The 17,423-nt window shown below is 37.7% G+C and overlaps 1 protein-coding gene across 1 annotated transcript; it reads left to right on the top strand.

The window, feature by feature from the left end:
* Nucleotides 1–494: 494 nt before the first annotated feature.
* hyou1 (hypoxia up-regulated 1) lies at nucleotides 495–15,985 on the top strand. The gene is made up of 24 exons (XM_020934583.2): nucleotides 495–681; nucleotides 2,050–2,125; nucleotides 2,242–2,335; nucleotides 3,481–3,559; nucleotides 3,636–3,790; nucleotides 4,444–4,520; nucleotides 4,726–4,907; nucleotides 6,058–6,173; nucleotides 6,876–7,062; nucleotides 7,146–7,280; nucleotides 7,355–7,437; nucleotides 7,818–7,950; nucleotides 8,480–8,664; nucleotides 8,747–8,885; nucleotides 8,994–9,051; nucleotides 9,368–9,444; nucleotides 9,837–9,980; nucleotides 10,745–10,911; nucleotides 10,990–11,077; nucleotides 11,624–11,880; nucleotides 12,342–12,426; nucleotides 12,945–13,206; nucleotides 13,686–13,784; nucleotides 14,475–15,985. Exons 2-24 carry the CDS (start codon nucleotides 2,053–2,055, stop codon nucleotides 14,525–14,527), a joined length of 2,928 nt encoding a protein of 975 aa, XP_020790242.2. The 5' UTR covers nucleotides 495–681; nucleotides 2,050–2,052; the 3' UTR covers nucleotides 14,528–15,985.
* The last annotated feature ends 1,438 nt before the right edge of the window (nucleotides 15,986–17,423 follow it).

Here is a 17,423-nt window from a genome sequence, read left to right as displayed (position 1 = left end):
TTTAGCACAGTGTTGCCCCCCCTTTGCCCTTTTCCTGCTTATTTGTATAATTCAGTTGAAGCCTTGTTCTTGCACAGTGTTACCTGGAACTGTCGTCTTGTTACCGCCCACTTTTTGGACGTGGACCAATGAGGTGCGGCCAGAAGACGTTTGCCGGCGTCTGGCACGTCACGTGGACCAATCACAGCGCAGTGCGTGTAGTTATGGGCGGGCCTTAGCACTCAAACGTCAAGTCTGCGTGAGGAAGGAAGCACTGTGACACTTCAAAATAAAAGCAAAAACCTGCGAATTTTCTGCAAAACGGGATAAACGATTATCCATTTTGACAGAGATACAATTTAATAAGTAGTCATAATTGTTTTCTATTCACTATGTATTATGATTGTATTATTGTATGCCGTTTTGTCTTTATTTTAACAGTTAGCAGCAACGCTTTAACCGGATCTGCTACCTTGAATGTGTTTAACTTTACTTCACATTTTCTGGAGCAGGACTTGAGTGGATCCAATGAGCTGACGCCGCGTCCTGGGCCCAACACAGAGCAGCACGCCGGTGATAAAGGGAACTAAAAACTACTAAGCGTGGCGTTTACGAGGCTTTTGCACAACGACCAGAACAGAAAAGTATCATAAATAGCAGCGTGAATGAAGTGGACCTCTTTCATTTGCCAGTAAGAGATAGGTAAGTTCACACCACCGCAATATGTCATTCATGCTTCCATTGATTTTGAGCTAGCTATTTGTAGCTGTCAGTGTTTGTTATACAGTTTATCATTTGGTTACTCATTTGATTCTCGTTTTAAACTATTCCTGACCGGTCTATCTAAATTATACACTGATAAACATACGTGCACTGTGGAAATAGCGTCACAATGCACGGAAGTTTAAAAAAAATCCATCTTCTCAGCATCAGCAACTTTGCAGCTAAACTAGCATCTGTCTTTATCTGTCGTTTACTGAGAAGTCTATAAAAACATTTGTGTAATAAATACGTCCTTGCGTGCGTCAGTGCCATGGATCACTAGAAAATTCTGTTGTGAGGGAATTAATCAAATACTAATTCTTGCTGGTGTCACTGAAACTTGATCTTGTATGTTTTTTCAGCCATATGGTTCATTCATAATACCTGCCTTTTAAGTGATACCAAGGCCACGTGTTTGTAGAGCCTTTGTGGGTGGATTCAAGATAATAGCTTAGTAATTTTGAATGTTCTGAACCTTTGTTCTGTCCACACACCTATCTGGTACAATTACATTGTTGTTGCATGCGACTAATATACAGTAGTATTTACCAATTTTCTTCAGGTCCAGAAATTAGCTCTTGCATAACTTATAACTGTTATTTAATTTCATTTGTTGTTTTCATCCATGTAACTACATTTTTTATGCTCTATTTCCAACAGCAAGAAAAGAAAAAACTAAAATTAAATATCAGCACTACAGTAAAAATATATATAATAATACAATAAGTCCTGTGTTGTTGTCAAATAACACCTAGTGAACCAAAAAACATTATAACTTAAAGATTTTTTAACTCCCCAAATAAGCTAAAAAAAAACATTAATTATCTTATTTTGGTTGTGTTTATTGCACTGAAATATGTGTCCTTACTCTGGGCAAACTTTAATTTCCACAAACCTGACTCTTATTTGGCCTGGAGGAGGGCCGCCTCCTTCTTGTTTCCATGGAAATGTTTTTCCTCCTCAGTATGGCAAAATCCCATCTGTCTTCATAGAGAATACCAAAGTATGATTTGTATACATGCAGGCACCATCTCCAGAAAGTTACATACTGTGCCTTTAATAGATATACCTTTTTAAAATAGTCTCAACCTATTTATATATTTTTGTATAATTTTACAACAGTGTGATCATGAATATAGGAATAAAAGAGAAATACTAATTGCAAATATGAAATCTAAACAAAATTCTATAAGAAAATCTGGTTAACTGTGCATTGTTTTGCTTGTCTAAAATATTAACAAGCCAAGAGAGGATATGGAAGTGTGGTCATTTATTAACTGTCCTAATGAGTTCTGTGATTTTTCTTAGCTCATGATGGGACCGAGGAAGCTGCCAGTCTTATCACTCTTCTGCCTTGTTTTGGCTTTGTTGCCTCATGATGCAGGTAACTTCATGTCTTAATTTCTCTGTATTGGAGGCATGGACTCTAAACAAACATATCCTAATATTTATTTACTGAAGATGTTTCCTAAAATTAATAATTATAATTTGATCTTGTAGCTTCTGTGGCTGTTATGTCTGTCGATCTGGGCAGTGAATGGATGAAAATGGCAATAGTTAAACCTGGTGTGCCAATGGAGATCGTCCTCAACAAGTGAGTACTGATGTGTCCAAATGTACCACATGTTAAAGGCAGTTGGTCTGTAGGTCCTATTTGCATATATTGGAAAAGGATGAGTCATTTCTTTTCACATGTATTTCACTCTTATTTCCTTCACAGCAATTGTCATTTCTTATAAGATAACGCAGAAGTTGACCATGTAGAACTTGGAATAATTACATGTTATTAAGTGGAACAATCTACAAAGCAGTTTGATTGTGGATGGACTTTTGTGAGCTTTTGGCCATGTTAGAATGTTATTACCTCATCAAAAACATACCTGAAGTTGTGTTTTGTTTTCATTCACCCATGTTTGAGCAATCCTGGTTTATTTGTCTGTCTTCATCTCCAAAGTTCAGGATGCTTTGTTCCACCTTGTGATGTCATGAAGCAGTAGTTTTCAAGTTAACAGCTTGCTTTTACCTTTAGTTCAGTGAGATTGGCAATGTCAGGGCTGAAACAATCCAAATGATTCTACTGAAGGTGCATGGAGTTTAAAAACACAGTGGATCATTTCTTGTATCAACATCACAAGGTGCACAAAGAAGAACTCAGCCTAATTTTGAAAATGTACTGTGGGTTCTTTAAACTACAACATGCATAGATTCTTATTTTTTTTTTACATATTGTTACTTGAAAAATACCTGAATTGATCTCAAATGACTCCGTAATGGACTTTTGATTTTCTGTTTGAAGCTACAGAACTGAAAAGCCCTGCCTCTTCATGGTGGGGTCTCACTGTAACAAGCAGCAGATTTTCTTTTAGCTATTTTAACCTTACATGTATGACTTGGTGTCAAAATGTTTTGATTAATTGCATTGCATGCAAGTACAGAGCAGTGGGTGGAGATAAGGCGTAGGTTAAAGCAACCTCAAATGCAGGATCATATAGGATTACTTAAACATGCATAAATTGAAATACAGCTTTGAGTTTCCATAAACGCACTGTACAACTCAAAACCATTATTATTAGTTTTTCTCAAAGACGCTTTGCATTGCATATTTCTTTCTCCCCCATTCTCACTGTGGGGTAGAATTTTAGGTTACTTGAAATAATGTATGAAATCAACTTTTTTATGCACCAAAGGAAAAAAGACCCAAAAATTCCTTGTTCTAATGTTGATATCTTCTTCCTTCAGAGAGTCGAGGAGGAAAACTCCAGCTGTTGTGTGCCTAAAGGAAAATGAAAGACTGTTTGGTGATAATGCGTTGGGAATGGTATGACGCCTTCTTTTATTACAAATATAAATGTGTCTTTGTTTCTGTTTATAATTGTATTTATTTTATGTTTCAGTCTGTAAAAAATCCCAAAACAGTGTACAGATATCTTCAGTTACTGTTGGGTAAAAAGCTTAGCAACCCACAGGTGGCGCTCTACCAGAAACGTTTCCCTGAGCATCAGATACAAGTGGATCCTCAGCGTGGCACAGTTTACTTCAAATACTCAGAGTAAGTCTGTACATCACATGTTTTTATGTATTTAAATATGTGCTGTGTAACCTTGTAACCCATCTGCTAGTCTCCATGGTGATGTTATTGCTTTGCCTGGTATGTTCCTCAGTATGGCATTAAACAAATATATCTTGTATTTATTCAATTATGGGTCCTTTTATTTCTCAAAACTACTGCAAAAACAGACATTATTAACATGAGCAGGCCCACTTCTCCACAGATCTGACCTGTAACTAGGCCTGGTCATGTGGCCTGCTTGTCTCAGAAGAGAGTTCAATTAAATGTCGTACTGTAGAACATTCCAGGAAAATAAACAACATTTACATGGACTCAAGCAGCTTTTGGATCCTCTACCAAAAATCTACAAATTAGGGCTACACAATGAATTGAACTGTAATTTAGATTCACTCAGTGCTCAGCTAGGGTTGTTTTTCTTGAGCGTTCTACAGCCAATCTTCTCTCTGTATAAGGATGTCATCTGGACCTCAACAAAACTGTTGAAATCTTGGGTCACTTTTCAATCACAATAGCAAATGTAATATTCTGTTAGGTTTGCCCAGCACTTTATAAAGAGTGCTAGAGAAAAAGTAAATCTACAATATATTCCTTCTATCATTTCGAGCCATTAGTTCTCTCTTTTTGTTTTCCAGGGATATGCAATATTCACCAGAAGAGCTGCTTGGGATGATGCTCAATTATTCGCGTGTTTTGGCTCAGGATTTTGCTGGTTAGTTTGGTTCTAAAGAAATAATCTGATAACAGTTTATTATAATAATAATAGCTAATAGCTTAGACTTGGATCTTAAGAATGATTCAGAAGTAATGATTTATTTGTTCATGCTTTATTAGGCCTAATTAAGATATAGGTATTATAATGTGTGATTATTTTATATTATTATGACAATAATATTCTGCTTTGATAAACCCCACAGAGCAGCCAATCAAAGATGTAGTGATCACGGTGCCAGCCTTCTTTAACCAGGCTGAGCGCCGGGCAGTGCTGCAGGCGGCACAGATGGCCGGTTTAAAGGTGCTTCAACTCATCAATGACAACACAGCGGTCGCCCTTAACTACGGCGTGTTCAGGAGGAAGGATATCGATAACAATCCTAAGGTAACCATAGTCTGTGCAAGTAAGAAATTAAAGTTATTGTTGGATTTCAGATGAAATCACAGCATTCTATAGGACAATACAAATTAAAGGTGCACTGTGTAACATTTCTTGTGGAGGGTCTGCCACCTGCTCGTCTCCATGGAAATATTACTTTGTCTAGAATGTTACACAGTATAGATCAATCTATCAATCATAAGGGACACAAGCAGGTTACAGCACCACGATACATTACAATTCAGATCTGTGGAGAGTCGCCCCAACTCACAGAAAGAATTATTGTGTTCTTGACCAATGGAAAGACCTGTAATGAATACATTTAAGTAGGACTGGATCCTCTATCAGAAAAGTTGCGCGGTGCACCTTTAGTTAGTATTGTGGCCATACTGGCTTGTCAAAGCCTGATCCCACCAGATCTCAGAAGCTCAGCAGAGCCGGGCCTGGTTATTACTTGGATGGGAGACCAGTGGGAATTCCAGGTGCCACAGGGGGGCGCCTGTGGCAAAAACTGCTGTGTTTTTAGGCAAGACACTTCATCCACATTGCCTAGTATGAAAGTGGTGTGTGCGTGAGAGATGGTGGTGGTCGGAGAGGCCAGTGGTGCAGATTGGCAGCCTCGCTTCTGTCAGTCTACCCCAGGGCAGCTGTGTCTACAGTACTAGCTTACCACCACCACTGAGTGTTAAGTGAATGAAAAAAAATTTACTGTAAAGCGCCTTGAGTATCTCGAAAGGCACTATATAAATGCAATGATTAAAAATGTATTAATAATTAATACAGATGGGTGGCAGCAAAAATTAATAGGGCTAAAATGCAAAAACATGTTGTAATAGAGTGACCTTGAATTGAAAATACAGTGTTCATCATTTGTGAATTTTCCTTTTGGATATTTCATGGCAAAGTAGAATGTAATTAATAGGGAAAACTGTTTTGTTTTTGTTTTTTTTCATAGAATTTATTCCATATATACATACAAGAAAATGAATAAACAAGATAAACAAAGATTACAAGACATAGGGCTAGTTAAATGATTCAGATTGATTATTCAAGTTCAATAAAATAATAAATTGATAACATTTGCCCATTTGAAAACAGCCAGTAATGAGAAGTAATGAAAGACTGTTGCACTCATGTCATCACTGTTTTCCTACAGAGTGTGATGTTTTACGACATGGGCTCTGGAAGCACAACTGCCACCATCGTCACGTACCAGACGGTGAAGACCAAGGACTCTGGGACACAGCCTCAGCTACAGATCCGCGGTGTCGGGTGAGACTAAAAATCTTGTTTGGAAAATGGCTTCATGTTTCACGGATGAACCTGCTTGTTTCTATGGAGATGTCATTGCTCTGCCTGGAATGTTCCACAGTATGATGACAGCTGTAGCTTACATTTATTAAGTTACATGTGATTTTATAGCTCAAAAATACCTAGAAAAACAGATATTCTGAGTGTGAGCAGGGTTGCCTCTCCACAGGGCTGACCTGTAACCTGATCTGGACTAGAGACCAAATCTCCATAATGATAGAAATGTTTAATGCCGTATTGTGAAACATTCCAGACAAAGCAATATCTCCATAAATAAAAGCATTTGACAGACCATCCACCAGAAAAGTTACTCCATGCATCTTTAAACAAATTAATGTATCAATAATACTAAATCGATCAACATTTTGGCATGAAAAAGGATAATTCTGACATAGATTCTGACATGAATGTTATGTCATGTGAACCCAGCCTATACATTCCACCTTGTGCATTTTTCCGTCCAAACCTGCTCATGTGATGCATAAGGCTGTAATGTGACAGAAATGTATCTCATGTGGTTCTTCATATTACTCACAGTATTAGCTTCAGTGTGTTTGCAACTATTAAAACTGCAACAGAGATGTCCAACATGACAAGAAATGCAATGAGTTTTTAAAATATATATATTTATAAGTTACCCATGATCATGTTGTGTGAGTGCAGTTTTGACCGTGGTCTTGGAGGTTTTGAGATGGACCTGCGGCTGCGTGACCATTTGGCCAAACTGTTCAATGAGCAGAAGAAGAGCAAGAAAGACGTGAGAGAAAACCACAGAGCCATGGCCAAGCTGCTCAAAGAGGCTCAGAGACTGAAGACTGTGCTCAGCGCCAATGTGGACTTCATGGCACAGGTCTGCAGACATGTGTTCATGCCGCGTTTGTGTTTATTTTACAGAGGAAGCTAATTAATCTAAAATCTGACCATGTTCCATAGGTCGAGGGTTTGATGGATGACATTGATTTCAAAGCCAAAGTGACTCGCAGTGACTTTGAACAGCTGTGTGCAGATCTGTTTGAGAGGGTTCCCCAGCCAGTGAATGACGCTCTCACCAGTGCAGAGATGACAATGGTACAGTCCAACACTTAGTAACGCTAAAATGAACAGGTGATAATGATTTTCAGTAACACTATTTTGTCACACAGGATGAAATCGAGCAAGTGATCTTAGTCGGGGGCTCAACTCGTGTGCCGAAGGTGCAGGAAGTGCTGCTCAAAGCTGTTGGAAAGTAAGTGCAAGTCCAGATGCAAACAAGTAAGAACACAACAAGATCTTGCGAGATAAAACTGCCACAAGAGTGCCCACGAGAGAAAAAGCAACTTATCTGAGATCTTGTGACTTCCACATCCTTGAGAAGCTGTAGTTTCAAAAGGAACTGGTGTAATTTAAAAAGTCTAATGAAAGACTGAAATAAAGTTAACAAAAATGGTTAGGTGTAAATTGTGAACTGCATTCCACAATTTATTTATTAAAAATGAGCTCAAAATCTCATCTTGTCTCGTTCTTGCGGAACCAGTCTCATTACAAGAAACAAGATAATTGGAGTTGCATCATTCCACTCCTACAAACAAGTATTGTATAAAGCATGTAATTATTCTTATTTTTCAGGGAAGAGCTTGGGAAAAACATAAATGCAGACGAGGCAGCGGCCATGGGCGCTGTGTACCAGGCAGCTGCTCTGAGTAAAGCCTTCAAAGTCAAACCTTTCCTGGTCAGAGATGCAGCCGTGTTCCCCATTCAGGTTCAAGAAGAATCCATTTTACATTATGCTGTAATGTTGTCACTTCCTAAAATACGTATCCAGAGTTGTTTTGTTTCATTCAGACATGTTTGCGTAATCATTTAATTATTAGTCTGTCTACATTTCCAAAGCTGAAATGCTCTGTTCCACCTTGTGATGTAATGTAATGCTAGGTTTCAAGTAACAGCTTGTTGAGTAGAGAATGGTAATTCCAGGTCTAAAATCACCCAAATGATTGGTGATGACTTGGACAAACTTTATTGATCTACAAGGGAAATTATTTGGACACATTCTAGTGAAGGTGTATGGAGTCTGAAAACACAGTGGAGCTCTTCCTGTATTGCCACATGACATTAGTGTTTTTTGTTTGAGAGACGAACTGAGCCTAAATATGCAGGGTTTGTGTTTAAACATGTGTGAATGAAACAAATACTGGGTATGTTTGTTATGAGGAAACAACATTATAACAATAGATCAGAAAATAGTGTAATATGGGCCCTTTTTTAAAGTCCCAGTTTGTTGTGCACAGGTGGAGTTCAGTCGTGAAACTGAAGAGGATGGAGTGAGAACTGTAAAACACAACAAGCGCATTTTGTTCCAGCGGATGGCGCCATATCCCCAACGTAAAGTCATTACATTCAATCGCTACACTGATGACTTCACCTTTGAGGTCAACTATGGGGACCTCAGCTTTCTCTCTCAAGAAGATCTCAGGTATGTTTTTACTTTTAGGACATATTTATTCTCTAAAATAATAACTGTTGGATCTGTGTATATAAATCTTATTGTCTTGCAGTATGTTTGGCTCTCGAAACCTCACCACAGTCAAACTCTTGGGAGTGGGGAGCAGTTTTCAGAAACATTCAGATGCAGAATCAAAGGGGATCAAAGCCCACTTCAACATGGACGAGAGTGGTCTTCTTCTGCTGGATCGGGTAAAAATTTATGGCAAAAAATATTTTAAAATGCCAGATCAAACACCTAATCATTTAACCTGTGTGTTCTTATAACACATAGACTGATCATTGTGTATTTTTGTTCAGGTTGAAGCTGTGTTTGAAACCATTGTGGAGGAGAAGGAAGAGGAGTCAACATTAACAAGTAAGTTCATTTCATGTTTAAAAGACATTTTCATTTCCACTTCTGAGTCAAATGTGAGAACTATAATTAATCCGCTTGCACTGTTGTTCTGCCCATACTCTATATGTTATATTATTATATTCAATCAGTCTATTTTTATTTCTGTTTTTAAATGTGTGCCCTTATTTTTTCATTTAATCATAGTTTATATTCTCTACTTATGTGTTTTATGTTGCACTATACCGCTAAAACAAGCTCTAGTTTGTCAAGTTTGTACAAGTTTGTTTTCTGTTTTTTGTGATGTCTTTTATTTACAATACAACAACCTCTTCCACAGAACTGGGCAACACAATTTCCACCTTATTTGGCGGAGGATCTTCTGACCCTGCTCCCAACATAACAGAACCTGTCCAGGTAATCTGCCCTTCATTTTCTTCTTAGGGGCCATGTATTAATAGCTAGCTCATAGTAAAATGTATAATAAGTGCTTGATTACATCTTTGTTAGTGTTTATAAAGTACTTTTGAATGCATTTTTGTCTATCGTCCTATTTTGTGCGATTAAGCCTTTGACTATTTTCTTCCCATCAAGGTAGTGGAGATTACAATTGACATTTCTGTACATACACTGAAATCTTACTAAGCATTTTTAAGTGTTTGATAAATACCAACTAATCATGAAGTAACAGCTTATCAGCACACCAGTTACTATGAGTTAGTGAGTAATATGTGGTCCCTAAACATAAACTGTGGTCCCTATTGTAAGATACTTATTTTTGTGAAATTTGAATGCAAAATTGTGTTTAGGATGAGGAGGAAGTTCCCCCTGAATCTGGGAAGGACGACAAAGAGCCGGATGGTAACAATGATCAGAACGAAAAAATGGAGTTTGAGAAAAGTGATTCTGAAAAGGAGAAGACGGAGGAGGCAGGCAGCAAGACGGACGCCAAGGTACTCATGAATACACTGAACATGCTTGCATATACATAAATATATTAAAGGCACACTGTGTAACCTTTCTGGTGAATGGTCCGCCATCTGCTTGTCTTCATGGTGATGTTATTGTGAAAACATACAGTACATTCATAACACGAGTGGACCCACTTCTCCACAGATCTGACCTGTAACTTAGCCTGGTCATGTAGTCTGCTTGTCTCCATGGAGAAATTTTAATTAAATGCCATACTGTAGAATATTTCAGAGGAAAAAAAAAAACATCTACATAGACTCAAGCAAGTTTTTGATCTTCTACCAGAAAATTTACGCAGTCCAGCTTTAAGGAGATTGTTACATGGGTACATCTAGGTCTGTCATGATAATTACGATATTGACTATAAATGTTGGCTGGACTGGAACAATATATTTCTGGGTTCAGTATTTACAATGTGTGTATTTTCTTTTGATAGGTTTTTTTCTAATACAATAAAATTTAAGCTGTAGATTGTGCTTCTTATATGAATAATTATATTTTCATTCCACTCATGTCTTTTAATGATATTGTATTTCTTAAAATTGTTTATTGGGATTATTCTGGTTTATTATTGTGTGAGTTGCATAAACTACTTTCAGTATTGACATTTATTGCAATACTCTTCTTTAGCCATATTCTGTGGTTCAAAATATGTTACCATGATAAACCTAGCTACATCTGCTGAAACATGGTGTGTATCTATAATAATAATAATAATAATAATAATACATTTGCGTCTCACCAGGATGAAAAAGATGCAGAGAAGTCCGAGAGCACAGACACTGACAAAGAAGAAGACAAAAAAACCAAACCACAGAAAAAAAGTAAAATCTCAGATGAAATTTCTGTTGAACTGGTCATTCATGATATTGTGGATCCCTCTACCGATGACGTCCTCGCCTCCCAAAAGAAGTAAAGCCTCCTTCTATTTTAAACATGCGTTCGTCCCAATTTAAATGATGTAAATTAAATGCTTTGCTTAATCTTTAGACTTCAGGATCTGACTGACAGAGACTTGGCCAAACAGGAACGAGAGAAGACTTTGAATAATCTGGAGGCATTTATTTTTGAGACGCAGGTTTGTACTGGAGCCACATTTGTACAATGTTTTAAAGGAACAGGATGTAAGATTTTGATTTTAAGATCCACAAACATGATCTAACTCTGCTCAGATACAAATCTAATATAGCTTTTCTGATTTATACTTAATTACAAACACATTGGAGATTATGGCCGAGGTGTTCGGATAATCGTCTTGAGAACTAAAACACCAAATTATAATAATCATAAAGTAGAACAAGCCTCACAGGAGTCTCTTTTGGGGTGCCAGTTTCATTTCTTAATAGGACTCTGTGATCTGAATAGTCACTACCTAAACCCCAGCACCTGCAGTAAGTCATGAATCTATGCTAGTGCACCCTCTGCAGCTCAGTGAGGGAATTCTGGAGCTTACCATCTTTTGAGAATGAGAAAAAAACTTGCATGTATGCTCTATCTGCAGGGTAAGGCACTGGCAACCCAGAGAGTGCAAGCTAGATGTAGTTATTTGAATATTAATGCAAATTTCACATAAATTTAATCCCCCAGTTGGTGCTCTGCTTGAGACTAACTGCTGTTTGTTCAGGACAAGATGTACCAAGACGAGTACCAGCTGGTGGTGTCTGAGGAGGAGCAGGAGCAGATCGTGGCGAAGCTGAGAGAGGTGTCTGAGTGGATGGATGAGGACGGATACTCGGCCACCACCAAAGAGTTGCGCGCGAAGCTAACGGAGCTAAAGAGTATGTGTAAGGACATGTTCTTCAGGGTGGAGGAGAGGAGGAAGTGGCCTGAGCGCCTGGCCTCTTTGGAAAGCATGCTCAACACATCCAGTTTTTTCCTGAGGTGAGAGTCAAAAGTCTTAAGGAAGGTATACAGAGTTGTATTTTAAGTGATTCAAGCATGTTTCAGTTATCCTGTATTGTCCTGCTTGGGTGCTCAGAAATTTCCAGTTTTCACCTACCCCCATCTCCATCCATGTCCCTGTATTTACTTAGAATTATTAAAAATATTCATACTGGGTCATGCATGTTGGGTTCAAAAATGTCACGTGGCCCCTTTTCTACAGTAAAATGAAATGAAAACCTGCTGCTTTTATAAGGCCTGCTCAGTTCTGCAGTTCTGAACCACTCAAAAGTCAATCGACCAGTTTCTATTGTTAAGCATTTTTAGATAAATATTGTGGTTTTCAATGGAGAAAGAAAGTAAAATAATGATCCACATATGTTTACCGTGTAATACTTAATAACCCCAGTAAGCACATTTTCTCCTTTTAATAAAATGAACTTTTATTTTAATTTTTACAGGAGTGCCAGACTGATTCCTGAGGATGACCAAATATTCACTGAAGTCGAGTTAAACGTGTTGGAAAAAGTTATAAATGAAACAACTGTAAGTGGTCTAAACAATGCCTAAAGGGTCTATATTACACTATTTTCTGATCTATGTTATACCCAGAGCTGTTTTGTTTCATTCACACACGTTTAACACACAAACCCTGCATATTTAGGCTGAGGTCTTCTCTCAAACAATAAACACTTGCACTTTATGATGTCATGTTGAAATACAGGAAGTGCTTCACTGTGGTTTAAATTCCAGATAAATTCACTAGAATCATTTGGATAATTTGAGCCCTGGTATTGCCTGGTATCTCTACTGAACAAAAAGTAAAAGGAGCTGACATCACAAGGTGGAAGCATTTGGAGATTTAGACAGACTACTACTAACCCTACAGAATTACTCAGACATGTGTAAATGAAACAAAACACAGCTCCAAGCATTAAGTATAATTTGTTTTACCATTTTTCGCTTGACTAGGTTTTAGATTATGGGGGCCCACTATAGTCTCTTTAAATGCGAAACACCGCCTCCTTATGAGAGATGTAATCTCATTGTTTTTCCTCTTCTAGACTTGGAAAAATGAAACTGTAGCAGAACAGGAGAAGCGCTCTCCCAAAGAACGTCCAGTCCTGTTGTCCAGAGATATTGAAACCAAGCTGGGTCTGCTGGACAGGGAGGTCAACTATTTACTGAACAAGGCCAAGTTTGCCAAGCCCAAAACAAAGCCTAAGGCGAAAAACAGCACAAGCACTGATAAAAGTAGTAAAGCAAATACCACAGCAGAGGAGACGGTTATCCCTCCAGCAGCCGAGAACTCGGACAAAACTACTGGTAAGCACATTTTACATCACTGCGTTTAAAGGTGCTGTACCTGATTTTAGATTAATTAAAGACGTGAAAAACAAAACTAGTCCAGTTTTAAGGGTTTGTAGTAGTCTTAAGTTATTCCTAACCTTATCATGGTGAATAATTAGGATGTTCAGAATGCATGAGTTTATAAGTGTGTTTCATAACTTTCAGAGGGCAGAGCAGAGTTTTGTCATCATGGTAATGCTAACAACAACAAGCATGCCAACCACTCACTTCCTGTTTGCATGTAAAGATAAAGTGACCCGTAAAGGACGCAGCATACTCATTACACCATAAGAGCCGTTAATGCAGTATTTTTGAACTGAGGCAAGACGTTTTAGACCTTTTGAGAATTTTGTTCAAATACATGGTGGAAAAATGGATACAGGGCCTTTAAATAAGTTTGAGATATCTTTATTGTCCCATATCTGTACTGAGAGAATTTGTTTATTTAAATCCAGAGAGTCCAGAGGAGGTACAGCCCGCCGAGGCTCCACCCACAGAGGACAACACAGCACAAAATGAATCTGATGACCAATCACAGACACCCGAGGAAACAGGTCGGTCTAATCCCCACTCAGATGATGAAGGGGAGCTATAGTCCGTAACCATGGAGACAATATTTTAATTTGACTAAAGGACAAACAGCGGACTAACAAAAACGGACATGACCTGATTAGAGGTCCCTAAATGCACCACAGTGGTGCCAAAAGTGAATTGAGTGTCCATAAACACACTACATACACATGGTTGTCTGATTTGATTAAAATGAGTAATTCCTTTGTAATACACTTTTTGTTTTTGTATTTAACAAGAGATTAAATATTTAAATGTAATTAAAGCCATGACAAAACTCATGTCTGAGGATTTTTTTTCTATGCATGTTTTCCTTTTCTGTTCAGTAATATATTTAAATAAGTAAAATCAGTAATCAGTACCTTTTTTAAATATATATATTTTTTCTAAGCTTGTTAGCAGAATCATAATTTATAGTAAATGTATTGGGACAATTAATTTTATTTATTACCATTTAATTTTTATAGGTTTAGTTTCTATATTCATATTTTAAAGTATTTGATTTTACTGGATATGTAGCTCTGTCTATTGATTGCCTCTATATCTAGAAATTTGTAAGATTAAAAATACATAATTCTGGAAGCACTGTGTAATTTTACTTTTTTTGTTACTCTTGTGATTTCTGTTTTAGTGCTTTTAATTTCCTAATGTTTGTTTTTGTTCTCCTTTCCCAGAAACACCTGAAACGTCCGAAACTAAAAGCAACCACGTAGATGACGAGTTATAACATCTGGAATTAACAGAGGAACAAAGAAATCTCACTATTTATTGACGGTGTGTAAATGTTGAAGCTCCTCCCATTTTTGTGTTTCCGTTTTTATTTCCGTTCCCGGTAAATGAACTCCTGGAGATTATTTGTTTGGAAAAGGTTGGACACCACTCATCATTTGGATCATGTCTGACATAGCTACTGTGAGCAAACAAGCGCTCTTATCAAACAAATATCAAATAACATTTCACCGTTGTTGTTGCTAGGAAACATTATCACTATGGACACTGGATTCTTAATTTAACATTTGTCCCGAAACTGCAACTTTATGGACGCTTGGAAGGGCTCTGTTCTTAAAGAATCTTGTTGCTTGGATTATGATACTGGTCATAAATGGTAGTAAAGTAAGTTTCTGTCAGTTATACATAACTTATTCAAAAAACTTAAAAGAACATGGATAAAACTCTTAAAGATGCACTGTGCAACTTTTTGTGGTATTGATACTTTTCAGTGATGTCACGCTGGAGGTGTTCTACGTGCATCTCTATTGGCTCAATGTTCATTAGTTACCATGGTGACACACGTTGGCAAACACTGCCAAAGTTTTAAGTATTAGATGCAAGATTACTAAATTTAATGCCATACTGTGGAACATTTCAGTCTGAACAATAGCATCAGAAAATTGCACAGTGCATCTTTAAAATGAATTAAAATTGAGTTGATTTGTGGCAATTAAAATCTAGTTTTTATTTGTATGAAGTAGGTCTTGAGTGGAATTTAGGGTGCGTTCCCACTTGCAAAACATTACTTCAAAATTGGGATTAAACTCAAAGCCTCTTGGACTAGATGTGTGCGAAACCAGGACTAGATGTGTGCGAAACCAGGACTAGATGTGTGCGAAACCAGGACTAGATGTGTGCGAAACCAGGACTAGATGTGTGCGAAACCAGGACTAGATGTGTGCGAAACCAGGACTAGATGTGTGCGAAACCAGGACTAGATGTGTGCGAAACCAGGACTAGACGTGTGCGAAACCAGGACTAGACGTGCACTAAACCAGGACAAAGCCTTCATCAGGGCTAAACTGACTTCAAACCAAGACCAAACCAGAACTAGTGTGAACGCGCCCTAAATGTTGAAGTTCAAGGCATTTCAAATCCGCACAGTGTGTTTTTCCTGGTAAACAGATCCATTGGTGCCCATATGAACTTGAATTTAAGTACAAGCCGAATACTTTTACTTTTAATTAAAACTTTTTGCATTTTAAATCTTCACCAGCTGCTAAGAGTTGGACGAGGTGCACTTGAATGTTCTGTTTTTACCTCGAGCAGTTGGGTCATTTACATCAGAGTTTAGGTTCACTGTGGACTTTTGTGTCGACACAAGAAAAGAGTGAGGGGGGTCTAAATAAATGTCTGGAATGAAAGATGGAAAATATTGTTTCTAAACTGTTAATAAAAACTATGTCTTTTTATATACGTTTTTTTCCTAGAGCCTATTTTTTTCCTTGTTACTTGCTGTGGAGCATGAGGGGCTTCTAGTCCTGTTGAACCTTGGTTGTCAGAAGTATCAAATGCCAGACACTAATCGATACTAAAACTAGAATCGAAACTAGATACTCATTTGAACTGGTATCGATACTAAAGTCACATTCACAGAACAGAAATTAACCTTTTCTGAATAGTTTTTAAATGATTTTGAGTGTAAACCACATAGACTCGTACATGCCCATGGACCACGATGGAACCTACTGGACAACTGAGGGATTACACTGATATAGAAAAGGAAGCACTCTAGAATCTGTCTCTAGAATCTGTATTGGTATTGAGTCTTAGTATTGAAATCTTGTCTGAAATTTTACAAACCTGTCATTCAAATTCATGCTTCAAAAGAAGAATGATTCGTCAATGTCCTGTTGCAATTTGGACAAATAACTTTTTACAAAACCATTTATTGCTGATATGTTGTACAGTTGAGGTTTTAAATATCAGAACATAGTGACGATTAAAAACATTTGTAAATGTTATGCTTGTGTGACTCTGGTCCATGCACAATGTGTCTTAAAGGTGCACTGTGTAACTTTTCTAGCGGAGGGTCTACCATCTGCTTGTCTCCATGGAGATGTTGTTGCTTTGTCTGAAATATTCCAGTGTGGCATTAAATGTATCTATGCATTTACACAATAACATGTTTTTTTGTTGACTTAAAAACTTGCTTTCTTATTGTGAGTAGGCCCACCTCTCCACAGACCTGGCATGTAACATATGGCGCCCCAAGATGTCACCTGCTGTCTGTGTAGAGATAAATAAGCATCTAAATAAGCCTAAATCTAATGCCATACTGTGGAACATGCCAGGCAACATCTCCACGTAGAGAAGCAGGTGACAAACCTTCTACCAGAAAAGTTTCACAAAGCACCTTCAATCCCAAAAATAACAGTGATGAAGTGTTTAAACGGACAGAATACCCACATAGCTTATGAAAGTACATTTTAATGCGTTTTGATCTGAAGCCTTTGGTATGAAGCCTTTGTATACAAGTATACTCTGACCTGAAGTTGAAACACACTGAAGGCACTGAGCTGTGTTCAGGGACCAGTGTAAAATGAGGTTTAAACGGTTTACTCCTGACAGTCACAGAAATCTGCTGATAAACAGTGCAGACAATGGTGAGTCAGTGGTGAGAGCATGTGCCCACTGACCTGAAGCTCGGAACATCGATTCCTGCTCTGACCATGTTCTGTTGTTGTGTCCTTATGCAAGACACTTCACCCACCTAGTCTAGTATGACATTATTATCTTGAAAGGTGCTATATAAATCCAGTGTATCATTATTATTAAAATACATGAGGTAAAATATATTGTCATGTATACAGTTACATACAGTAGTAGGATTATGTTAAAAATGCTCAACA

Source organism: Boleophthalmus pectinirostris, unplaced genomic scaffold (assembly GCF_026225935.1).
Source record: "Boleophthalmus pectinirostris isolate CB_2022bp ecotype Guang Dong unplaced genomic scaffold, ASM2622593v1 HiC_scaffold_12, whole genome shotgun sequence".
NCBI classification, from domain to species: domain Eukaryota; kingdom Metazoa; phylum Chordata; class Actinopteri; order Gobiiformes; family Gobiidae; genus Boleophthalmus; species Boleophthalmus pectinirostris.
Note: the sequence above shows the minus strand (reverse complement) of the source record. Positions and strands in the feature narration are given on the sequence as shown.

Bases quoted from the DNA above. Each gene is read 5' to 3' on its own strand.
- hyou1 (XM_020934583.2), top strand. From the start codon at position 2,053: ATGATGGGACCGAGGAAGCTGCCAGTCTTATCACTCTTCTGCCTTGTT. The intron at 4,521-4,725 runs GTTAGTTTGGTT...TAAACCCCACAG, and splicing joins TTTGGCTCAGGATTTTGCTG to AGCAGCCAATCAAAGATGTA. The intron at 8,886-8,993 runs GTAAAAATTTAT...ATTTTTGTTCAG, and splicing joins GTCTTCTTCTGCTGGATCGG to GTTGAAGCTGTGTTTGAAAC.